At 47.2% G+C, this 25,382-nt stretch overlaps 1 protein-coding gene across 3 annotated transcripts in view; it reads right to left on the bottom strand.

Annotated features, from left to right (window-relative positions):
• Positions 1-25,382, bottom strand: part of dennd4c (DENN/MADD domain containing 4C) — a 37,430-nt gene that overhangs the window by 9,178 nt on the left and 2,870 nt on the right. For 2 of the 3 annotated variants that reach the window (XM_029118008.2, XM_029118009.2), the window contains exons 2-18: positions 15,446-15,756; positions 9,619-9,871; positions 9,285-9,354; positions 8,156-8,325; positions 6,342-6,583; positions 6,124-6,190; positions 5,976-6,034; positions 5,031-5,175; positions 4,637-4,812; positions 4,192-4,292; positions 3,420-3,638; positions 2,167-2,312; positions 1,929-1,967; positions 1,693-1,826; positions 1,323-1,455; positions 300-506; positions 28-156 (exon numbers count right to left, since the gene is read on the bottom strand). In XM_029118008.2, coding sequence (XP_028973841.2) covers positions 28-156; positions 300-506; positions 1,323-1,455; positions 1,693-1,826; positions 1,929-1,967; positions 2,167-2,312; positions 3,420-3,638; positions 4,192-4,292; positions 4,637-4,812; positions 5,031-5,175; positions 5,976-6,034; positions 6,124-6,190; positions 6,342-6,583; positions 8,156-8,325; positions 9,285-9,354; positions 9,619-9,871; positions 15,446-15,744 — 2,589 coding nt within the window. In that variant the 5' untranslated portion in view covers positions 15,745-15,756. Of the gene's footprint in view, positions 1-27; positions 157-299; positions 507-1,322; positions 1,456-1,692; positions 1,827-1,928; positions 1,968-2,166; positions 2,313-3,419; positions 3,639-4,191; positions 4,293-4,636; positions 4,813-5,030; positions 5,176-5,975; positions 6,035-6,123; positions 6,191-6,341; positions 6,584-8,155; positions 8,326-8,623; positions 8,737-9,284; positions 9,355-9,618; positions 9,872-15,445; positions 15,757-25,382 lie in introns of those variants that run through there. The other variant, XM_029118010.2, reaches the window with a different exon arrangement.

Here is a 25,382-nt window from a genome sequence, read left to right as displayed (position 1 = left end):
CCTCAAATGTTAACGTTGGGACCGTACCTTGTTGTAGTATCCATAGGTGATGGCGTTGGGCTCCACCCCGGCCTTCTTCATCTCCACCATGACGCGAACCGCCATGACGGGCAGACCATACAACCCGCACAGCTGCATCACCACGCGGTAGCACACCTGCGGAGGGCAGCACTGTCAGCGTGTCGGGAAAAGACGCCCACAGACACCCGCGAGCCACTCAGGGCCCCGCCCCCACTCGATGAACCCCCCCCCCCCCCCCCCCCCCCCCCAAGCCGCCTAGCTTCCTCCCAACCCCTCACCTCGTCCAGAACCTCCACCTCGGACGTCCTCATTTTGAGCAGGACATTGTAGGCCTGCTGCATGGCCCGGCTCTTGGACTGGGCCAGCCTCATCCCCACGGGCAGGCAGATGAACCACAGGCTGTAGCAATGGCTGAACAGACACTTGGCCCAGAGAGGAGGGTTGGAGTAGAAGCGCTTGGCCATCTTGAAGGCCAGCTTGATCTCCTGTGGGGACAGACGGACGGACATGGGGGGTTCAGTCCTGTTCGAGTTCATTTGATTCATTTGTCCTTTGTTTGTCCATTTCATGTGAGCGGGTGTGTTTATACAGTTGACTGGTTATGTGTTTCAGGTGATTATCCTGGGCTATTTTCGAAGGAGTGTACATTCCCAATGCTGAACCTCCCCCTCCCTCTTCTAGCCTCGCAACATAAATACAGGTTGTGGTCTAGACGGGAGCAGCTCAGCCGCTAACTGCCACGCAGAAGCGTGACAGCAAACGCTGCGGTTGTTGGGGGAATGCACGTGAATATATTAAAACGCTCTCTAAACGCAAGAAGCGCCCAAAGACGGAAAAAATAGGGTTCTGCCCCCCCCCCCCCACCACACGCCCTGTCATCTAAAGCCACGGGTGGAGACCGATGCGTGCAGAACAGTCTTTGAACCACTCTGTCTAGCTATTAGCTAAAGTAAAGTGTCAGCAGTAAGGGATTTTTTATTAGAAGCAGCCAGTGCTGCATCGCAGCCTGATGGGGTGAGTCAGCAGGCTGTGTCTATGGCAGGCTAGGTTATTCCCCGTCCAGGGAAGTGATCAGGTCGTCTGGCCAGTACCATCCCGCTGGGTCACACCACAACAAGAAGACTATGAATCAGGAAAGTACCAGACGGTGTTACCCGTAGTTCTGTAAATGTTTGTGTTGTTTCCCCCATCCTATTTTCTTCACTGCACTGCTTCAAAAAAGGGAATTGTTTCAACCAAGCTTCTGGTTTACCGCTTGTTTAGTTGTGTGTGTGTGTGTGTGTGTGTGTGTGTGTGTGTACCTGCTTAGTCCTCTTGGCCAGCAGCGCAGGGCTGCTGGAGAGGCTGGCCCCGGGTGTACCTCTCCTCAGCGACGGCCTCACCTCCCTGGGTCGATCAAACAAGTCCAAACGCAAACGAGGGAAACTCTTATAACTGAGAGCGGGGTGGTGGTGGTGGGGGGGGGGGGACAGAGAGAAAGAGAGTGTGTGAGAAATGCGTGAGAGGCAGAGTGAGAGGGACCAATGCAGACCCGCTGTGTTTCCTCTGAATTGGGTGCACTGTGCATTTCCACTACAACTACGCTGACACTAGCAAACACTTGCAGGCTGCTCCGGTGTTCTGTGCTGTCTACGGGTTTGGTGTGTAGCAAGTAGCAGGGGGTTAACCCACCTGTAGAGGGCCGGGGGCTCGGACCCCTCCTCTGCGCTGAGGGGTTCTGGGGGCATGACGAAGACAGTGTGCTCGCTCTTCTGGGACTCATCAAGCTCCATGAGCTTGGTGTCCTCCGAGGTTTCAGCGTCCACCTACGGAAGTCCACACATGCGAAGAATATTGAAATCACTACGACCAGATCTGAAAACCATTCCTCAAAACCCATTAAGAACGAAAGAGACGCCAGGGATTACCTTGGAGCCTTTGTCATTGCCTTTATCAGAAGGAAAAAGCTGCAGGGGGAAAAGAGAAAGGAACGGATTCAATCAAAGGAAACACATTGGAGTTGAATTACAAAGGATTGAACAAGAAAACATTTTTATACAAATACCACATAACCAAAGGCTTTTCATGGGGAACGTTCAGACCTGAAAAATACCACAGAATTCAGGTTTGGTACCTCCGGTCGCCCACTGCCAGTTATCCGCTCACCTTCTCGATGCAGTCGTCGAAGAAGGCGAGGCCCGTGTCCTTGTCGCTGACAAAGGTGCACTCCTCGATGAAGCGGATGAAGATCTGAGTCTTGGTCAGCTGAGAGTAGAACTTCTGGTGTGTTCGCTCCCTGCTCTTCAGAAACCCTGGGAGAGGACAGAGAGCCAGGTGAACAGGCCCATCCCACGCCAAAACAGCCAAAGAGGTCTGTTACGATGACGACACACTCCCTTCAACCCCAGAACACCCGGGGAAATGCTCTTTGGTGACCCACAGGAGTCCCAGCAGGACAACAAGGATGATTGTAACCAGCTACAGGATCCTCAAAACAGGGCGGCTCCTTCCCGGACAAGAAATGAACACAGTTCTTTTGCAACATCATCCATTACGAGAACCCTGGTGACTGTTTTCAAAGTCACTCAGCACACGCTGTCAGTAATGACAGGAGCTGCTCAGGTGGAAACCTCCAGCCTCTGAACAACCAGACCAGCTGACACACCCATCAGCAAACAAACCACATGGCCTTTCTCAGGCAGCTAAAAATTGCATGTTGACTATATAAACCTGGACTCCCTGAAAATAAAATATGTTGGAATTGTAACTGACTGGACTATCTTGAAAACATTTATACAAAATACATGTAATTAAAACACCACGCAAAAGCTCAATCAATGCTCTGAGTGGATAAAATGTCCTAACTGGAAATGTTGACAGGATAAAGCCTTACACGGAAGGAAGTCAATCTTCATTGTCCATTGAATTTCTTTATCTTTTAATCAAATAGGCACAAAAAAAAAGGAGAATGGAATGGAATGGATTCACTTCCAGCATACAACTGGGACAGTCCAGTCATTACATAGGGGAAGGTCAAGGTATTCAACCCAGGTTGAAGGTTGTAGTCAAAGAATGTCATCAAAACCACAAGGTTTGGATCTGCAGCCTTCATTGGCCTACATAGATATAACAAGGGTGCAATGCGTTGCCAACACACCTACATCAGGGAAAGTGTTTACAACCAAAGCAATGTATGAACGATTCGTGACACACTTTCAGCAATGACGGAGCAGGCCTGTGAAAAAAAGGACATGTGCCTTTTAAGAACTCCTACAGCAACAAGCAAGCAACACTGACGCATCCCCCCCGGATTTGACCTTCAAACAACGCATGAAACATATTGGCATTTCGAGAAACGGGGGAGACCGCAACAAATGACAATCAAGGAACTCCATGGCCCACGCGTGCACAGAACTGACCTTGCAGATCATACAGCGAGTCGGCGGCGGTGGCCTTCTCAGAGGGGGCCTGGGTGATGGGTTTGAGGTAGCAGCGGTAGCCCTTCAGGATGTTGGCCATGAAGCGCAGCAGGGCCTCCTGGATCTCCATCTCCAGGGAGGTCCTCTTCTTGTGCCAGGTGAAGTCTGCTTCGATGGGGGTCATGTCCACCGCCAGGCCATCCTGGGCCACACGACGCACTGCAAACAGCCACCAGATGGGGATATTCACTTTTCACACACCGTGAGTATAGGACTGAGGATAGCGGGCGGAACGTTAGGGCTGTAACGGTGATTTTCCTCCATGGTACCTGGGAGCTCATTTAGCGCCGTGAACATAAACACGTGAAAATGTAGATGAATTACAAATAAGAGCGATTGGTCCTTCTCTCTTTTCAATCCTTTTGCCTGATTTCAAGAAATCTTTTGTTTGGCGAAACGAATAACAACCACTGAGGCATTCTTGTGTGTGGTTAAGTGGCTTGAGAATATGATTTCCAACTATAAACTTACTAAGCGCCCTTGCCATGTTTGGATTAAGACGTTTCGTATTTAAATATAGTTTAGAATGCAGAATGGAACAAAGCTGTCCAGTACCACAATTTGGTACAAATGTGTCCCGTTAAACCCTAACCGACAGGTTATTGCTGGCCCGGAAATTTTCTTTCCACAATGACCTTTCCAGTATGTTCCTGTGTAGCAGTTTCCAAGATTGGAGAGCAGAGCTGAAATAGAAGGATATGGGAGTTTGTACCGATGCTCAGCTGGTGTTGCAGGTTGGTTAGGGAGTTGAGCAGGCTCTTGCTGGGCTTCTTTGGGAGGTTCTTCCAGTTACTGTTTCTCTTCTCATCGGATCTGCCAGACAAACAACCAAATTGGTACAGTCAGACACTGAAAAAGATAGAGGCTAGAAGGTTTTGAGGAGTACCAAGAAGCAATTGTTTTTGGTTTCTGGTCCAAGCGTGCGTGCAGTTCTGACCATTTGTCTGTAAACATTTATGGGTCATTTTTGCTGACTCTTAACTCATCAGAAATCCAAGACAGAGATAAATGTAAAAGCGCCAGATTAGCAGTTTACAAGCAGATAGTGCCAGATTAGCCCCGCCCTAAGGATTAGTTTTGGGGGCGGGGCAGTTTACAAGCAGATAGTGCCAGATTAGCCCCGCCCTAATGGCCAGGGTGGGGACGGGGCATCTTACAGGTAGATCGTGTTGGTGTCCAGGTCCACACAGACCACATCCGGCGGGGGGTCATAAAGGTCAAAGTAGCGGGAGTCTACACCCACGATGAAGGGACACGGGGCGTTGAGGACCCCTGCCAGGGACAGGGGGCACAGCGGGATGTACGGGCACTGCCACTGGAATGGGAAGATCATCTAGACAAAAGAACAAACCTTTACACTTTACACTTACTTTTACACTTTACACTTACACGCTTAACCCAATGTCATTCCAATGCAAACGGCACTGGATTAAAAACTCCCCTCTCTAATGAAACATATCAGAAACAAAAACCCAAGCCAACCAAACCAACCGATTTGACACAGGACAGTTTGTGGCACTCGTCGCGGTAATGAAATGAGCACAGACTCACCGCCACCACGGCCTCCGCTACGCCGGTGAGGACTGCCGGCCTCAGGGAGTGAAGCAGGATCTTACTCTCCAGCAGGACGAAGTGGAGCAGCGTGGCGCAGTTCTCCGAGCCCAGGTTCATCAGCAGCGTACTGTAGTCTGCCCCGCTGAGGGCAGGAGAGGATCACAGAATTGGATTGAATCGAGGAAACAACTTAAACACGACTCATAATGGCTCAAAGGTGGGATTGAATGAGGGCAGACGTCTTCGGGAAAGTGAGGTTTATAATTGGTATGGGTGAGAAGGTGTCAGGGGAAATTGAGTGGGGGTGACGGTAAACTAGACTGTGACAGAAGCTCAGGCTATTTTTTGTGCCCTTGTGGCAAAATGGGTTCTTTGAAGGAATCTATCACAATACTCATAATTTAAGAGAATATTCCAGTCCCAAAAGGCACCACTTCCCCAGCAAACAAACCATATTCCACTTTGGAAAGTCTGGTGAGGAAAAACCTGACGATAATGATCGAACATCTGGTACGGTTTTAAAGAATATTATGAGGTTTGACAGAACAATGTAAAGCAGTTTGTTTCATCTGTACCGACTGGGTTACTGCTGTAAATAACAAAGGACCTGTCTTCAACGTAACAAAGGGCAGGGCTGTTTCTTTGACAACCCTGTTGTGGCCATTTTCCAGGGAATATTTGACCTTCTAAAGCAGACAGGAATTAACACGTTTGACATCACTGAGTCAATTCTTTCTCTAACCCTGGTATTTCCTCTGGAAAAACTGCGGTTGATTCTCTACCGTGACGACTACAGGCCCAGATTATACAGTCTCTGGAGTTGTTGTCAAAAGGATATTGGAAATCCAGCAAATATAATTTTTCTAAAAGCCTTAAACAGAGGTGATGATGTGAGAAACACACACTACACACCATTGGTCTGTGGAAAAGAAAATGTATTACCTGAGAGGTAGAGGAGTACACACAGGCTGTGCGAACATCAAGGTGTCATGTGCAGAGAGCTAAAGGGGATGACAAAAACGTCATTATACCACACACCAATAAAAAAAAAAACTGCCATCACAAACACAAAGTCACCACGACTTCTCACCTGGACCAAGATTCTGGGCCTCTGGGGCGAAGGGAAGGACACGTTGTGCATGAAGTGTGAGATGTGCCTGTCAAAGAAACTTAACAATTAACAGTTTCCAAAACCTCAATGTTTCTTCTCAACCATAAATCAATAAACCCATGAGATTGTAGCTTCTGGGACATCAAGCCCATCTCTGGTCAATCCCCCCGCCCCCCTTTGACGAACAACATCTTTACTTTTCGATGGGCAGCGGGTGAGGCCCAGAGACGGACAGCTTGTAGAGGAACATGAGGAACTTCTTGAAGGACTCGAAGAAGGGCCAGCGCGAAAGCAGGCAGATGCACTTGTTGGTGTTGACTGTCCGGTTGGGGATCACCTTCTTCTCCACCGTGGTGAGCAAACCCAGCTGCACCTTCTGCTTCTCAGTGAGAAGATCCACAGGGTAAGACTCGTAGAACTGGATGGCCGCACCGTACACCTGGAATGGGTCAGAGCAGATTAGGCCAAAGACATATTACAGTGTTAATCTTGCAGATTCCTGAAAACTGCTGGAAAATGGAAGTAACAAGGGCGTGTGAGCATGTTGATTTTCTTTTTTTTTTTTACATCTGAAATCCACTGCGTTTAATTTTACATGAAGGTGCTTTGGCCCTTAAAAAACCTCAATGGATTGTTTCGCTAGTAGTGTCAAAAGTTAGCTAAAGTTTGTAATGGCGGTTTTATGGAAACCAAACCATGGATTACAGTTCCTGTTGACCATAACAGAGGTGGGGTGGCTGCTTCGTTACTGTTTCAACTGCGGAATCAACGTGTTGGATGGAGGAGAAATGAGCGACTTTGACAAGGGCCAAATTGTTTTGGCCAGACAACTGAGTCAAAGCATCTCTGAAACAGCAAGGCTTGTCACTGTTCTGCTGGGGAACACTGGCTCCGGACATTCATGTGGACTTCAATTTGACACGTGCAACCGACCTCAACATTGTTGAAGACCAGGTACACCCCTTCGAGGCAATGGTATTCCCTGATGACAGTGGCCTCCTTCAGCAGGATAATGCGCCCTGCCACACTGTACACATTGTCCGGGAATGGTTTGAGGAATATGATGAAGAGTTCATGGTGTTGCCCGGGGCTCCAAATTCCCCATGTCTCAATCTGATTGAGCGTCTGTGGGATGTGCTGCACCAACAAGTCCGATCCATGGCGGTTCCATCTCACAGGACATGAGGGATCTGCTGTTAATGTCTTGGTGCCAGATACCACAAAACACCTTCAGAAGTCTCGTAGAATCCATGCCTCGACGGGTTGACGCTGTTTTGGCAGCACACGGAGGACCAACACCATATTAGGCAGGTGGTCATAATGTTTTGGCTCATAAGTGTACAATACTATATTATACAATTTGTTTTTATTAATGTATAATAATAACAATGCTGAGATGAAATTAGCACCCATGGCCTACGATGGTCCAGCAGTCAAACCACGTCTTCCGGTGCAGATCTACTGCTTCAGCATCGCTTTGAATCCAACTTAAGGCTCTTTCAGGAAACTCTTTTGGACACTTTTTGGCAGTCCCCGTTTTTTTTATACTCCTGCAAACCTTTCCTAGCAAATAAAACAACAATGAGCCTTTTTCTAAAATGTTTTATGGGACCGGACACACAGGGAGTGTTTTTAGATTCTTCCAAACTGAATCCTTCCAGATCCTGGATATCCTACATCTGGTGTAATAAAATGCCCTCTTGGCCACTGGAAAAAGTGCATTTTGTAGTTCGTTTACAATTTCTTTGTGGTTAAATGTGGGTATGAGGAACCTTTCTGCATATGCTTCTGTCTTTCAACACTAAACTTAGCCCCGGTGTATGTGTGACCAAAGAGCTCCATTTTGTTGTCCTCAGACCGTAAGTCAGTGTGGAGCCAAAAACTGCATTGGCATTTGTACCCTTACAAGTGACGGAGCACTTTCTCAAGAACGCCCAAATGGTTATGGACATGGCTGTACAGTATCAACTGACAATAAAAGTCCCTGCTACTACGGTTTTGACCCACCCACCTTTTCTCCAGAGGAGTTGGTCAACACAAATGTGGAGAACACGGGCAGAGGGTGGCGTGTGTTTGGGGCCCAGCACTCGATCTTAGCCCCCATTGGGAGGCAGAACAGGGGCACGGAATCAGACAGGGGGAAGGACTCATAGTCATCCTCTGGGTAGCGAAAGATAAGTCCTGTGGGAGTGAGAGCAAATCGGTCCTTTTATGCAGCAGGTCTCAAATTTGACAGAATACACATTAACGGAACAGGAATTTCAGTGGAAGCACTGACTAGATATATCAAGGTCATTTAAGATCCCACTAGCCAATCACAACACACAACAAAGTGAATAGAGGTGGGGAGGAGGAAAGAAGGAAAGACAGTGGAATAAGTTTCAACCCCTTTTCCTTCTCATACGTTCCTGACATCAGCCTGTGGGCTGAAATTGAGAAAATACTCATTTCAAAGAGAAGGAATGAACACTTAACTGACCAATGCTTTTTTTGTGAAGGTCAGTGAATGTTGTAGAAATAAAGAAATTGAAAGAGTAGGCTGGGTAGGAAGTGGTCTGGCAAATGAACAGCGTCACGTCACAGGAAGAAGGCCTAGTGGAGATAAACGCATGTCCGCATGTGAACGGGGGCCCCGTCTAAGCCAACACCCAGCTCTGACCCAACAAAGTGCCTATGAGAAAGGGACAAAGTAGGCTCTATTCACTAGAATGTGGATAAATGGTCTGAAACCACCTATACTGGGCCTAAGCCACCCGGTCACATGGAGGGTTTAAAGGCCTACATGTCATCCGTTACATTGGGGTCTCGCAGGAACCTGGTGTGAGGCCACTTAAGTGACAACCTAATAGCGACATGACAAAATCCATCCCAAAAAAAGGCTGAGGAATGACGGAAGGAGGATGAGGAATTCCGGATTCAATAAAATGAGTGTGACGTAAAGTTAGGCTTTGAAGTAAACTTCTGACTCACTGTGAAGTAAACTTTGTCTTCACACTAGTTGTATTAACAGGAAATGTACAATTAACATGACTGAAAAAAAAAAAGGTCTGGTGTGGGACGTAACTATCAATCTACAAGAGCAGGAAAGACAAATGCAGAGAGATTGAAATCGAGGTAGGATCTGTTAGAGCAAGACTCACCGGCATTGAAATTGATGGAGTTGGATGCAGAGACCGATTTCTTGTAGCACAGGAAAACGCTGGAGCCCCACTAAACAAAGACAGACAAGACCATTTGATTTTGGGTTCAACACTAAATGTTCTAAACTATGTACAGAATGTACTTAGTTAGGGGTGATTGAGGTATGACCTGAGTATCGATTCATGCTAAATTTCAGCCACATAAACCTTTTCGGATGTACCAAATGAAGACCGTTCAGGGGTGGAAATGTTGTAAGCCGATCGAAAAAAGTCTGTGTGTTGGAGCAATTCGGTGAGTGAGAGTTTCCACATTGCCAAATCTCCCCAAACCCACCATTCCACAGTTCAGGTTCTTGTCCACCTTGCAGAAGGTGTGCGGCGGCGTCTCGCCCTTGCTGGTGACGATAACGCAGATGTCCGTTACGGCCAGGGAGTTCTGGGGCTGGACGGGCGGCGCGCGGCGGAAGGTCATGAAGATGCGCTGCGACGTGGCCGAGCTGTTGTTGACGTTGGCACAGCGACCGTAGGGCGTGGCCTGAATGACCTCGCATCCCTGGATGAGACGCTCCTTGCCCTCATACAGAACGCTGAGAGAAAAAGGGACATACACACACAAAATGTCAATGCCATCCACATGTTCACAAACATGAATTCATACAACAACACATTCACAAAACGATAGCAAGGCCAGAATCATTCCACTGATGAACCAGATTGGAACATAATGGGGAAACGTATTTTGAGTTAGGAAGGATGAGAACCCATTAAGAATGACAGTAAGCAGTAAATACAAAACACCAATTTGCATAAGAAATAGATATAAAAACTGTGTTCAGGGGGCTTTGTCATAGGAGCTGAATACAATCACACATCGTATGATTGGACAATCACATGGTAAATCAAATGGTACTTTTTCACTCTAACTCTTTAAACTATTACTACTGTTGCTACTACTACCACAACTACTACCACCTCCACTACCACCACTACTACTCCACAGTTCTCTTGTATGTGCCATACGTAACCACAGGACAAAACTGGAGGGGGATCTCACAGAAAGTAACAACTATTCAACACGGCTGCTGTTCTGACACCCATTTAAACACTTGTGTCAGGTAGCAACAACAGACCACCTGATCACCACAACCTTGTATCGTAGCACGTAGGCTCAAGCGGAGACGACCATGGGTTTGGCTTCATATGGGTACGCGCACCCGGCTAGAAAAATACGGCCCCTCCATTGTTGCTCCAGGCAGACAGTGGACCGGAGGGTGGAATTAACCCATCCATGTGGACAACACCCGGATTTGCACAAGCAACCATACGGAGCCACTGCTGAGCTTCACAAAGCAGTATTCTGAACCAGACAACTTAAAATAGATGAGAGTGCTTCTGCACCATTTAGCAACACACAAAGAAAAGGCGAGAGGGAGGTAGGGAGAGGAGGACAGAGGGAGGTAGGGAGAGGAGGACAGAGGGAGAGGGGAAAAGGCTCGGCACACAGAAACAGCAGACTAGAGGGAAAGACAGTGAAAGTGTGAGACGCCTGCCTTCACACTTGAGACTAGCATTTCAGAGGCGTCAACAGTGGGACAACTGAGATTGGAAGATAGCAGAGTGGTGCAAAATGCAGTCGGCAGAATTACTCCCTGCCACGTAATAAGAAGGCTCACTTAAAACAGGAATCGCCCTGTCATGCAAGGGAATCTTCCACTACCGAAGTACACATGCGCTGGTTTTAATTGAATTTTAAATGGAATCAGACCCCAACAGATACTGTCAATTTGGATTAAGAAAGCAGTAAGAAAAAGATTAGCATTTGTGTTTTAAGTTTAATTTGACAACACCAGAATAGGAATATCAATGAGCCTACTCAGTGTAACATCTTGTAAGTGTGATATAGTCATAGTTAAAGTCAAGTCAGTGTCAAGTCAATGGGCTTACATTTTATCTAGTGGGGAGGGGGGAGGGGGAGAGAGAGAGACGCCATGAGAAACCCTTTCATAGCCTCTGAAGCGAACCATCCAGGGCTCTCTGAAGCTCACGTAAAAAGAAACATTGGCGACTAGATAGCTTGGTGCCAAATCTGGTTGGGTTTGTGCCAGTTCTTTTATAGTTACAATTCAGCCAAACAAACTTGATGTGTTAATATTGAACAACATTTTAGCTTGACAGCCAGCAGCCCAAACCGACATTAGATTAGTGTGGCATAGCATAAGCTAGCAAAGAAAAATACAAATTTAGAGTTTTGGACCACTTGGGTGAATGCTGTATCACTTCACCCGAACCTCTTGAAAATAAAATTAGTTTAGTTTTCACTCACTTTCCAGTGGGCCTTTCTTTTAAAGAAATATACCATTGACTAGCCTGTGGAGCCATGAAGTGACCGCTTTTTTCCATTTGTGGAGAACTTTGGTGCTTCGGTACTTTGTTCATTTCCAAAGTGAGGGTCAGTCTGTGACTTGACGTCCCTGTTTTCTGAGGACAAGGCTGGTTTTCCATCAAGGCTTCCTCTTTAATGAGTCACTTCATCCGGTGAGCAGAGCTTTTCCTGGTTCGTGCACATATTGGGCAATCTGAGTCACAGATCTTTGGATGATTCATCTCAACCTCCCAGAAGGTGGAGAACCGAGAAACTGACACATCTAGCAGGACGCTGGTAGCATTTCAAGAGGCAGTGGACCAAAGGCCAGGCAATGTATTCAGTAGATTTACTACTGTTGCTTGTCTGCAGATGTAATCATTCCAGGGTTCTTAAAACCGTCTCACTGCATTCAGGCACACAGGAATCTACACGTATTCAGGAATGCAGTCGTAACCTCCACTCCGCTACACCCAGGTTGACAGAAATGACTGTGGGGCTTACAGGGCCACAGTGCTTGGCTGTGTCGGAAAACATCATCTACAGTAAAATGCTTGCTACCTCTGACCTTACGCCCCCTGCTAGGATTGTATTGTTTTCGCTATTTTGATGCAGAATGTACCTCTTCGGAGGAGCAAAGCATTGGCCAGAGAAATACGCCAAGCCCTCCTCATGCCAAACAATGTCACCGCCGGGAAGGTCACAGGGCCGAGGAGGCTTTACTTTGTGACATACTGGCGGCTGCTGGACTATTCATTCTGAATGGGAGCGGAAGAATGCAAACAGGCAGCAGGGGGAAGGCCCAGCCCCTTAATTAACACAAAACCAGAGTTGGAACACTGACAGTCAGAGTTCTGTTTTCATCTGGCGTTAAAGCAGTGCTAGTGTCTAACACACGTTTGCCATTTTCAAACTCTTGTGTGTGGATTGGTCATTTTTCTTCTATCAGTTCTCTTGCAATCAGATGGGAGGGGTGGAAATATTTGAGGTGTCCTTGGGAAGGGGGTTCCAAAGTGCTCATGTCAGGCGGCGTGGGTAGAAATATTTATGAACCGTCAAAAACATGGCTTTTTGTGGATGATGTGGTCCTGATGGCATCATAGGGTCTGTGACCTTCAGCACTCACTGGAGCGGTTCGCAGCCGAGTGCAAAACGGTCGGGATGCGGATTGGCACCTCTTAATCTGAGGCCATGTTTCTCAGCAGGAAACCGATGGAGTGCCTCCTCCGGGTAGGGAATGAGGCCTTACCCCAATTAAAGGAGTAAAGTATCTCGGGGTCTTGTTCGCGAGTGAGGGGACAATGGAGCAGGAGATTGGCCAGAAAATCGCAGCAGCGGGGGCGGTATTGCATTCGCTTTACCGCACAGTTGTGACGAAAAGAGAGCTGAGCCGGAAGGCAAAGCTCTCGATATACTGGTCAATTTTCCTTCCTACCCTCACCTATGGTCATGAAGGCTGGGTCATGAAATGGGTTTTGTCACAAGGGTGGCTGGCTTCTCCCTTAGGGATAGGGTGAGAAGCTCAGCCATCCGTGAGGAACTTGGAGTAGAGGCACGGGTCCTTTGCGTCGAAAGGAGCCAGTTGAGGTGGTTCGGGCATCTGGTAAGGATGCCCCCAGGACGTCTCCCTAGAGAGGGGTTCCAGGCATGTCCAGCTGGGAGGAGACCTCGGGGTAGGCCCAGGACTAGGTGGATAGATTATATTTCGACACTGGCCTGGGAATGCCTCGGGATACCCCAGTCAGAGCTGGCAAATTTGGCTCGGGAAATTTGGGGTCCCCTGCTGGAGCTGCTGCCCCCGCGACCCGATACCAGATAAGCGGATGAAGATGAGATGAAAAACATGGTTCTAGCAGAAACACTGATTATTTAGTACAAAGAGCTTCTATCAAGCCCTGATTCATACAACTCATTGCGCATTGTACAAGAATAATGGAGTTTTGGTACCTGGAGTTTTTGGTTAATGTCATATTTTGGACTGTTTTTTTTTGTTTACCCGAGTACAATCGCCAAGTAGCCTTGTAAAGACTGTTGATAAAGGGTTTGGCTAGTGAGAAATAAATGACAGGTTTATTTGAGTATAAGCCTTGCTAGTCTGAATTGGTAATATTAATATAAATGACATGGGGAACATGGTGCCAGGAAGCATATTGAATTTTTGTGCTCTATTCTAGAACTTATCAATAATGAATTTAACCTTGCTCATCAAAAACATTTGGCATGCCTACATTGAGCCATTGTGCAATGTGTATGTATTTTGCAAAGACAGCATAGGTCTTTATTGTGAATCAGGCCATGGGAATCAAAATAAAGATTTAACAGACTGATATTGGATTTGATTCATGTCAGGACAATACCTCACATGAGTGACTATAAATACACAGCATGAAGCATATATGTTGATTAAGCCATGGATATTATTCCGGAGAAACAAGGTTTTTGAAACGCCTGATGATAGCAGAAGGAACATTTATAATTTATAGCTGCCATTTGGAAATGTTGTCACCCTTTCTAATGGTAAAACTTGCTGACAGAGAGGAATTGTAGGTGGAGATTCCATCAGCAGAAGCCTGAGATGGATGTTAGAGGCAAGGAGCCCAAAACAATCCTGAATCGGTTGACAACAAGCAGAAAGGCCATTGGTCGTCAGGACTCACACACCAGTGTTGTATAAACCCCATACCAGTCCCTTCTTAAACTGAGACTATGGTTTCTCTCAATGACTGTTGGGTATTTTGATCTTGTAGGTGTCAGCTACATGGACCCAGTGGGCAAAGGTGGTTGAAATCACTTAAACTGTAAATAAGCTCACTGGGGTTTAAATATATACATTTGGAAAAAGGGTCTGGGTTGAATCTCTTTGGATAGTAACATTTGATTGCATAAAAAAACAAAAAAAACAAAAAACAAAACCAAAGGCTTAGGGGATATAGCTTCCTTCCTTAAGTCCCTTATTTCAGTTCTACCTGCAATAAGCTCAGCAACAGGGATGCTATAATTATGCCATGTTGGAACTAGAATCAAAATAAAAGTTGCCTCTTAACTCCAAGAAGCATACATGCTCTTTCCCGGTCCAGCCAGAGACTATGATTATGTAATCTCTTCTGATCAACACTCGCTATTTACAGTCAGTGAAGGCTACAGAGCCTCATGAGCATTCAAAAACAGGACAGAGGATTTCAAAACATCCGTCGACACAGTAACCGGAAACTCTATTCGGTTGTTTTGGCTAAGAAGATCACAGAAACGTTGCTGGCCCATGTTTAAAAAGAATATATTAAAACGGCACCGAGCATCGACAATCCACTCAGAACCAGTCCCCTCAGATCAATGCTAAACCCCGAAATAGCCATTACTTCTAGGATAATGGGAGGTGTCGCCTCCAAAATGCAGAATCATACTGAGTCATCATATATCCCTAATAGATAAAAAGGGATTAAAGTGCCTTAAATGGAATTTACTTCACAAATCGGGATACATTCAACCCATCTTGCAAATAGCCCCAAAATGTAATATAACAACCAATTGGAATAATAGCAGGCACTCCATTTCAAAGGGGTTAATCAACAATAGCTAAATTATGGACGACAAGCAATGGAGTCCGCTACCATTTTCCCCTGACCACCGGGGTCACTTTCTAAGAAAAGCCAGATATACTTAGCAGCTATTAGAGGTGACTACCCTGGCAAGACGGTCTCAGTGGGATCACCGAGGGATTACAAGTCACGGCTTCCCTGTCCAAGGGGCTGAACCTACGTGTACAATTGGGTAACAGGCTTCACGGCCAGAACTCACACACCCTATGTCGATGAGCGGGGGCTTGTCCCGGCCCCTCTTGTAGCAGAGAAACAGCTCGGGGCTCTTCAGGCTGCCGTGGTTGAGGTTGGCCTGCAGGCCGCTGTAGGTGTTCTCGATGCAGGTGAACCCCTCCGGCACCGTCTCGCCGGCTGACTTGTTGATCACGGCCAGGTCGGTGATGGGCGCCTTGGGGCCGCTGGACTTGGTCTCCGACAGGTCCTGCTCCAGGGGTGTGGACTTGTCCGTCAGCCCGGCCACCACAAAGTAGTCCGTCACACGGTGACCCTTGTCCTCGATCATGGCTGGGCGTGCCTGGGGAGGGAGGAGTTGGGACAACATCAGCGAGTGGGGAATTGCACAGGATTGTTATCAGGTGGGTGAGAATTTTGGTCATCCAGTCCTATGGGGGGGGGCACAGCTCCTCAGATCAGACCTTCCCCAAGGGATGGAACAATACATTCTAACTGCATATATGGAAATCCTAAGAACAGTATCTAAAAGACACCACACCCCTTAAGACCCTCGTGAACCTAAGGAAAAAAAGTGAAACGACTGGATGTGTTCACAAACAATCCTGTTGTCGTATATCACGTCCCATCCCAGGCCAAGGGACACAGAGAGAGAGTTAGGAGCGTGGTTGGTTAAGGAGACGCAAGAGAGAGTTAGGAGCGTGGTTGGTTAAGGAGACGCAAGAGAGAGAGTTAGGAGCGTGGTTGGTTAAGGAGACGCAGAGAGAGAGTTAGGAGCGTGGTTGGCTAAGGAGACGCAGAGAGAGAGTTAGGAGCGTGGTTGGCTAAGGAGACGCAAGAGAGAGAGTTAGGAGCGTGGTTGGCTAAGGAGACGCAAGAGAGAGTGGCAAAGCCGAGTGGAACCCTGCCGTGAGCATAAATCAACTTGACACAAGTCTTAAAACACTCTCTGGACAACTTGAATGGGAGTCTTGGCATTCTTTTCACATTGGATAATAAAACGACTCCATCCGGCGAATAAGGACGGCCGCTGGCTTGAGGTGGGAGTCTGCGATTAGAGTCACCATTATACTTCAGTTAACCTTAAAGCAAGTGGTTGTGACGACATGGGAAGGCATTGACTACCACCATCGGTGTTCGCGGTAGACATGAAGGCAAACTGCTACACCTCAAAGCCCCGATAGAATGTTGGGTCTGTTAAATAACGCTGCAGCATGTCCAAGGCATGTGCACATCTCAGTGAAGGACTTGTGAGAGAAGACCGTGATCCCTTGGATGGGTTCTCGGCGTCGCAAAAAGGGCTTCAAACAGAGAAAAACACCGGTCGTAAGAGGACGGGGGCTTTAAGAGGAGGACATGTGCGTTAAGAAGCAAACAGCCGTCTGAGAAGAAAGAAAAGCTAAGAAAGCAAACATCCCCACTTCCTTCAAAGAGATGCGGAGATCCACGCAGGATGTGAAATATTCCCGTCTTGAGTCTGCGGTCACAGGGAGGGGGGAGACAAGGCCCTTTTGAACGAGGACCAAGCACACAGCTCTGGACCCCATTTAACCGACTTCATAACAAACGTCATATATTAGGACACTTTGACCCTCGACCTCACCGCTCTACGCTGGCTTTATGTGATCCATTGTATCACGTGTCATTTGATGAAAAGGAAACCACAGCAATAACCAAGGACATGAACTCCAGAAGGAGCGTAGAACACCAACGTTCCTCCCTGTCGGAAAAATAAACATTCAAAAAGCATCACGAGGAATACGGAGTGTGAAGCACAAATGGAGGCCAAAAAAGAAGCCTTTACAATCTGGAACAAATGTAAAAATTTGGACATGTGATTTACTTATTAAGTCCAGAAAGGGGGAAGACATCCCAAAACAGTTCGAAAAGACTTGTAAAATACTCTCATAAACCATTAATTTGTTAGATATCAACTGTTGTGCCAAAGTCCTTCATTATCCATATTATAGGTTATTTTCCTCATATTTCGGTTTGTTTAACCACTATCGGAAAATTTCCATTACTTTATGGTAAAAACAAATGAATCCACCCCTGTTGGATTTCACCATCATAACAGTCTAGGGCAAGAGGGAAAGAAATTACATAGTTTCATGTTATTTGAAAGACTGAAGAAGAATGAACTGGGGTTTCAAAGGCAAGGAAGGCAATACAAAAACAAACAGGCCGAGTGGTTTGGTTTGGAGCAGAGAAGAATTAAAATGCTGAAGTTCCACTGGAGAGTTCCAGTGCTCTAACATGAGATAGAGGTACATGCTCGCTCATTGGCTTCATATGTGGTTAGCCCAGTAGAGAGAGTTTCGATGGTACAAGGCTTAAGGCTCAGAGGAGTTGAGATGCATCCCTGAGCCATTTCCTTCGGTCAGGGGTGGGGGTGGGGGACAAAACCAGTGGCAACACTTATTCTACACCATGAGGCTTTGTCACGCTACTGAGAGGGTAATGTTATCTTATCTTAAAATGTACACACGTTCAGCATTCTATTTGGTATAATGTTATTCTAATAACAGTTGCTTAAAAAAAGGTGTGTTCCAAACCAGGGGATGGGACCTGTGAAGGGTACTGACCCAAACAGAAACTCTCTGTACTTGTGAATGACTATCAGTGCTTACAGACAATAACTGGTCAGAGCCTGGCTTATTTCCTTCTACATGAAAATAGAAAAATAAAATGTTAATGCAGTGCTTAGCCTCCCAGGCTGTGAAGCTGACAGAGGCATTCTGTCATAGCACCACGCAGACCCACTAACGTCTACATTCAAGCCTTAGGCTAGCTTGGGGTGCAAAACTCCTGGTTTATTGAGTGCTACCTAGTTGGTAGAGTGTGGCGCTTGCAACACCAGCGTTGTCGGTTTGATTCCCACAGATGATCAGCACTAAAAAAATACGCAGTACTGTTAGTCAGTCTGGATAGTAGTTCAGAGGTATCAGCAACAGCAGAGCAGACAGTGTTAATTCCTAGAAATAGAGAAGTTCACTAGCATCTTTTAAGTACAGAGGACATTGTCATTACAAATCATCACTTAAATGTTTTTTTTTACAAGATCCTTTTATAGACACCCAGGCTAAAACCCAAGCCAAACAATTTCAGTATTGCCTATTTTGTTTAAGTATCAGACAGAACAATGCAAGAACTCTTAAAAACATAAATAAATGAAAACACAAAACAGAAGAGAAAGGAACACACATGACCAACAGGAAAACATACCAAAACAGAATGAAAAAGAACACAATACATTTTTCAAAACCCAAAACACCCCTATTCATGAAGTAACAGATCAACAGAATGTGACTGCGATGACAAATATTGGACCACATCGCATTGTCACTTTGGAAAAAAAAAACGATGTTCAATTCAACAAACTGACCACACCAACACAGTGCTCATTCTCCAGTCAGACTGGAGCCGGAAGGTGAAAAAACAGGTATCTCCCATCATCTCTCAGGTCTTAACATAGCGCCAGCTGGGGGACATGACTCACTGTAGTGGCACTGACAGACGCCAGCAGCATGGGCACAGACAAATGCTCTTTTACACAAACACACACACACACACACAGTTGACCATAAGGTTTCACATGACAAACGTAAACAGTACATTTTTTACAAACAAACAATCCATAGAGTGAGGGCTCCAGCTGCAGATATCATCCCTCAGGACTCTCGTTACTGCCACACACCGGAGGCCCCTCTCCTAACTACACTTAGATATTACTAAGACACTTATCCAGAGGGGCGATGCATAAGGGCACAAAGACAGATCTTGCTAAGTTCTAGCCCTAGAAATATTGGCCCGCTGAAATCAAGACTGAGAAGTGAGGTCCCAGTAGGTAGCCTGACAGACGAGGTCTGCAGCAAGGCTAAGCCCATCTGAAATACCTAAACCTCAGAGCCGTAAGGAAGCCTTGTGATAACCAAACTGATTAGTGCCGACCTGTCAGTCTGGAACTGTTAAAGCCGTTTGGCTTGAGAGGCGTTTCACAAAGCAAATGAGAAAGTGATCACGTCGCACTCAGCCAATCACAGGATAGCAGCTGGTGTCCTAGGGTGGTCTAGTGGTTCTAATCCGCTAGATTAAAATCCAGACTATTGCCCTTTGACTCCCCTTCATCCTAGATTTCTAATGCTGTTTATTAGCTACAGTTAAATTGCGGGACTGGCCCACTACCCAAAAAAAAAAAAAAACTTTACAACCTAATACAGGAAAGCTACAGCACCAGATTTTGCTGAAAAGAAAACAAGCGTGGATGAGATTAAGGGTGGGGGGGGAAAGCACATTCAGCACAAAGGAAATAAATTATTACTATGAGGGCTGTAAGCCCGCATCTTCTGACCTTTATCGGGTTGAATGTGTAGTAAAACATGCGGAAGGTCACAACATTTCAGTGGCTGCACAAGCTCACTCGTAGCTTACTTTGAACAGAAGATCATCACGATATACCGTTCGGCAGACAGCGCAAGCCGGTGATTGGGTCAACCGGCGTTTCCCTGACAACAGCACTCGACACCAACCCAATTGCAAAATCCTGCAGCAAGGTGACCTAAAGTGGCATGTGTAAAAGAAACACCTGAGCGGAGCCTCCGCATACGGTTGTCAGAGGAATGGAAGACGGGCTGAGGCCACTCTATCCCCGAAAGCAGCACGCGAGACAGGGAGGGAGAAGGGAGGGAGAGACAGAGAGAGAGAGAGAGAGACAGAGAGAAAATGAGACAGGGAGGGAGAGACAGAGAGACAGAGAGAAAATGAGACAGGGAGGGAGAAGGGAGGGAGAGACAGAGAGACAGAGAGAAAATGAGACAGGGAGGGAGAAGGGAGGGAGAGACAGAGAGACAGAGAGAAAATGAGACAGGGATGGAGGAGGGAGGGAGAGACAGAGAGAAAATGAGACAGGGAGGGAGAAGGGAGGGAGAGACAGAGAGACAGAGAGAAAATGAGACAGGGATGGAGGAGGGAGGGAGAGACAGACAGGGATGGAGGGGGGAGGGAGAGAGAGACAGGGATGGAGGGGGGAGGGAGAGAGAGACAGAGAGACAGAGAGACAGACAGAAAATGAGACAGGGATGGAGGGGGAGAAAGACAGAGAGACAGAGAGAGAGACAGAAAATGAGACAGGGATTGAGGGGGAGAGAGACAGAGAGAGAGACAGAAAATGAGACAGGGATGGAGGGGGAGAGAGAAAGAGACAGAGACAGAAAATGAGACAGGGATGGAGGAGGGAGGGAGACAGAGAGAGAGACAGAAAATGAGACAGGGAAACCCGACAAGGAGACACAGCGGGAAAAGGGAGAGAAAGAGACAGAGAGGGAAAATAGTTTAAGGGAAAAGAGATTGAGAGAGGAAGAGTGGAGACAGCTCGTGTCAGATGTGACTGCTTGAAAAGGGCCTGTGTACACAAGCCAAACTCATGTGGCAGGCCGAGGCCCGGATCCATCAACATAGAAGTCACCTTGTAGTTATATCAAGTCCATTAACACTGACTTTTTCAGATATAGGCTGGATGTGTAATGGGGCCGCAGCATTTACCTAAAACGACTCTCGCTCTCTCAACAACACGCTGGGATCGCCTGACGTGGCGGCTACACACACACCCAAACCAATCAAGCGCGTCCAGCTCTTCGCCCCCCTGCAAATTGGAATAACAGCGCAAACGTCACATGCAAACTGGCTGGTAGTTATTCATAATGACATCAAGATATGCAGCTGTTGCAATGATCAAAAGCTGTATTATTTTTGAACAACTGGTGCTGGTGCACACAAGACCCAAGGTTGACAAACACTGGCGTCGCCATGGCAACCCCGGCCAAACAATGTCAGTCAGCCCCCCCCCCCCCCCCCCCATGTGTCCTGTGTTATTCTATCTGGCAGGGGAAATCCATCTGCCGCAGGTCATCAAAGGACAGCCCATTGAAACAGTGGACTACACACAGTTCAACTCAGGCATAGGCAGAAGGTAAATATACGCTGGGACAGGCCATTTTAAAGTCCACTTTAAAAGGTTGGAAAAGCAAATAAAAGTTATCTGCCCAATAAATGGTGCCCGCAGGTACTTTGGGAGTTGAGGGAAAAGCGATTAAAATAAAAGCCTTTGAGGACATTGTTTACAGAAGTGTGCAATGATACCAATCATGTAGGGCCATCTTGTACTGAGAGGACGGCCCTACAGCCTGCATTGACTACTGGAAACCAATGAAGAGACACCAGCCAATCAGAACACATGGTCAGAACAAACCTTTTCATAATCTGACCCAGATGAGTCAGCAAAAAATATATAATAATTAAATAAAAGCTGAAACCAAACAGGATCTCTACAACAGCAGGACCTCGGTGTGAGCAGGTGAGCCCATTAAACCCATTCGCAGGAAGTGAATTACCAGGGACACAGGTTAATAATGTCAAAGGCCAAGCCATTGTTCTGCAGTCTATCCTAATGTTGTAACTGGAGTCACTGAAGGTTGTGAACAGAATCCCCCCCCCCCCCAAAACAAAAACCTGTTCTTGTGCGGCAGGGTTGGAGGTGCTCAGGTGGCACCGCCTCTTTGTTTGGTATGCCCTATGGGAGCGCTGTGTTCACCCGGCTGGCTGTGCGACTGACAAACCAACCACACCAACACCAGAAGGGATTAAACGAATAACAAAAACATGTTTTCGTTTGTCTATGATGTACCCTCTTGAATTTTGTCCGAAGGTACTACCTAAACCTGTCTGATAAGTTTTAAACGTTGTTTTAAAACGTTGCACCCTCCTGGACACAGTCCTGCTGTAGGTTTCCCCTCAGGTTTGGCTGCGGGAGGTGGGGTTAGCTGACCGGTTCCTCACCCCCCAGAGATATTGTTCCATCCATTGGGCCTCTATTCACAGGGAAAAGGAGGCCAGCCTGTGTATTGCTTTAGGGTCATGTTTCTTGGCTGCGGTGCTGGTCTCAACTTGAAAACCTGACAAAGCCTGCAGCACCAGTCCAAGCAGCCCTCAGGCAGAGGAGGACTTTTCGAGGAACAGTCAACACACACACACACACAACTTAACAGAAGAAGTTGTGTCAACTGCCAAGTTTACGTTCAGTGGGAACAGCACTGTAGTCACTCCCCAGCACTCATTGTCATCATTCCATGGAGACCAGGGGAGGCAAACTGCCTAACCAACATGCTTATCTAGCGGTTCATTGTTCATGGGGAGCGGGAACACCCCACACTCCGTCCCGAGCGCGCTCTCCCCTGTGGTTTACGTGACCTCATCCCTGTCACACAAAAGACCCGGGAGGCGGCTCTTCTCTACTTCTCCCTCACACACAGACACATGTGTGTGGTCATGTACAGCAGACAGCCTTGTGTCTGTTCAGAAAGGCTGGCCTGTCTCCTTTATGCCAGCAGAGCAGGGGCCACGTCATACAGTTTCACTCAGTGAGGATCAGCTTGTCTTAAGGGAACGGTAATCACACACACACAGCCATCGGAGTGTGTGTCACAGGAAGGACTGACAGCATTTGCTAACAGAGAAAGGATCAGATGATTCTCTCGATTAACACTTACAGTAAATGACAGATCCTACAATGACACCATCACATCTATCACACCTTCATGTTCGATTTGAATCCATCTCGGCGGCTCTGCTGACCCCCTACCCTACACAGAACACTAACGGCAAACACTAACGAGATTCACACCAACCGTTCTCCAGAGTCAGACAAAACGCAGGTACCAGAGGCCAATATCCAGAAGGTCCTAAGGTGGGCGGAAGCATTCAATTCAAATAGAACGCGCGACTCACTCCAGTTACTATTCGCTTCTCGTCTCATCTCGTTAACCCGGACCTGGACTTGTACGAGACCCAGCAGCTTTGTTCTGAACAGCCTGTGACAGCTCGGCCCCACATGACATTCCGCAGAACCCATATGGGCCTCAAGTGCCACTCCAAGTGCCCCATCGACGTCTGTAGCCTCTGATGGTGGCTAAGCAGCAGCCCTGCCAACTGTCATCACACTGTGGTGTCTGTGCGGCAGGGCCAACACAACTCCGCTCGGAACAGGCAACTGGAGAGACAAGGCTACCCAAACGAGGGACGTAGTTGTTTTTTTTAAAACCTGGGTACGATGAGGTTAAAACCCAATTGGATTCAGATGTTAAAGGCCGTGTGTGTTTGTTTAGGAGTCCATCGAGGCGAGGGGGGCGGGGGGTAGATTTTTTTTTTTTACGTGACCGAGGTTTGACTGCTAGTTAACTACTTTCATGGAATGAAACCGACAGGAGACGATTTTTCATCGGCTTGTCAGTCTCATCCGTGTAGCCACCCTTGGACAACTTGCGCTCGACCCCCCGGACGGGCAGGTGATGCCAGGGCGAAGGCCACAGCAGCAGGAATCGGTACAGGCTCCACCACAAGGGGTGTCACCTCACCAGGCTTCATGCACTTCTCAAGGACAGTTCATTCCCCGTGTTAACTCAGAGTTCAACAAGGGTTGCCAAGCGACGCCCTGAGAATATTCATGCAATCCACTCAAGTAATCCAACATGTAATCAAATCTCGATAAGAACTAACAAACAGGATTATTATTACAGACACGTCTCTCCCTCGCTATTAAGCATTCTGCTAATCCTTATCCAAACACATTTGATGAACAGGCAGGTAATCATCAAGCCACAGATGTTCACCGGTAAAAGGGAAAATACCCGTTATACACAGGCCTTTCTTTAACACGCTGGGTAACCGAGTGCAGTCCAAAAGTCAAGGATAATCCATTACACAGCTCAATCACAGCTGGGCCCAATGTACGCCCCGCCTGACCAAGCTGGGAAACCAGCCTCGTCAATGAATGACGGCTCGGGTTTGCCTCTTTGTAGTTCTTCACAGACAGAGGGATTATATGACAGATCTTCACCACAACGACCGATGATTGGCAGACAGACACACACACACACACACACACACACACCTTTCTTGTTCACCGGTCGTCTGGGCCTGTAGCAGATATTTCTGATAAGAGTCATGTCTTCCTGCAAAACAGGCAGTGTTCCAGGTGGAAGCAGAATGGCCCCGATAACACGTCGCTGAGTCGTCCAAACCCGGTTACCACGCAGGCAGGGCAGAGGTGACAGTTGACACAGTGCGGCACATCCAATCTGAGCTCCGCAAGACGTGAACCTCGCACGCACTGACCCAAAAAACCAACAAAGTTCTGCCGTCTCCCAAGGCCGGAGCTAATCAACGTGGCCATTCTCATGCAAGAAAACCGCAATGGCTGTACGTGAGGGTCATATGAATGACACAAGGGTGTTCACAGTGACCTTACTGCATTACAAGACAGTTTCACATGGTTATCTAATAGAATCCTCCAGTAGAGTCTGCACTGGTTTCTCTCTGCAGTCTGACAGTTGCTTGTTTAGTGAGAAAACACGGCATCAAACAATCCCTCGCTGACATAAGAGGCTAGCGCACACATTTCTCCAAGAGTCGTGCAACAAGACGCGCTGCCTGTCAATACAGCCTGACAACAGAACGGAAAGTTCCACTCGTCTTTCTGCCTCGCTTCACAGCTCATCAGTAAGCCACAGAATGCAGGCTCTTTTTGTCACACCGTGCCACTCGAAGATTGCTTTGTTTACATCTGAAATGTAAAAGCTAATGAACACAGATCTGCCCGGGCGGTGTTTAAATTTTGTCCAACACACACCGCCTACCTATCAAAACAGCAGACACGCTTTAGATAGAGGCTGAAATGAGATTTGCATGGAGGCCTGGCATCGGCCACTACCTGAAGGCTGTATAGTGATCTGTCAGAGCCACAGAATACAGGCTAAAGGGCTAGTGTGAATATAGGCTACGAGGCTGATTTACACCCTACTGACCATCTGTCTGCCTAATAACAACTGTCAGCTTGAAACAGACTACTTGGAAAGGTCTTGGTTCCTAAGCACATTTGCATAATGCAGTGCTAGTAAGTCATGGCAGTCCCTGACA

This window comes from Esox lucius, chromosome 24 (genome assembly GCF_011004845.1).
Source record: "Esox lucius isolate fEsoLuc1 chromosome 24, fEsoLuc1.pri, whole genome shotgun sequence".
NCBI lineage: Eukaryota > Metazoa > Chordata > Actinopteri > Esociformes > Esocidae > Esox > Esox lucius.
The sequence above is the reverse complement of the archived record's forward strand: the minus strand, read 5'-3'. Positions and strand labels throughout refer to the sequence as shown.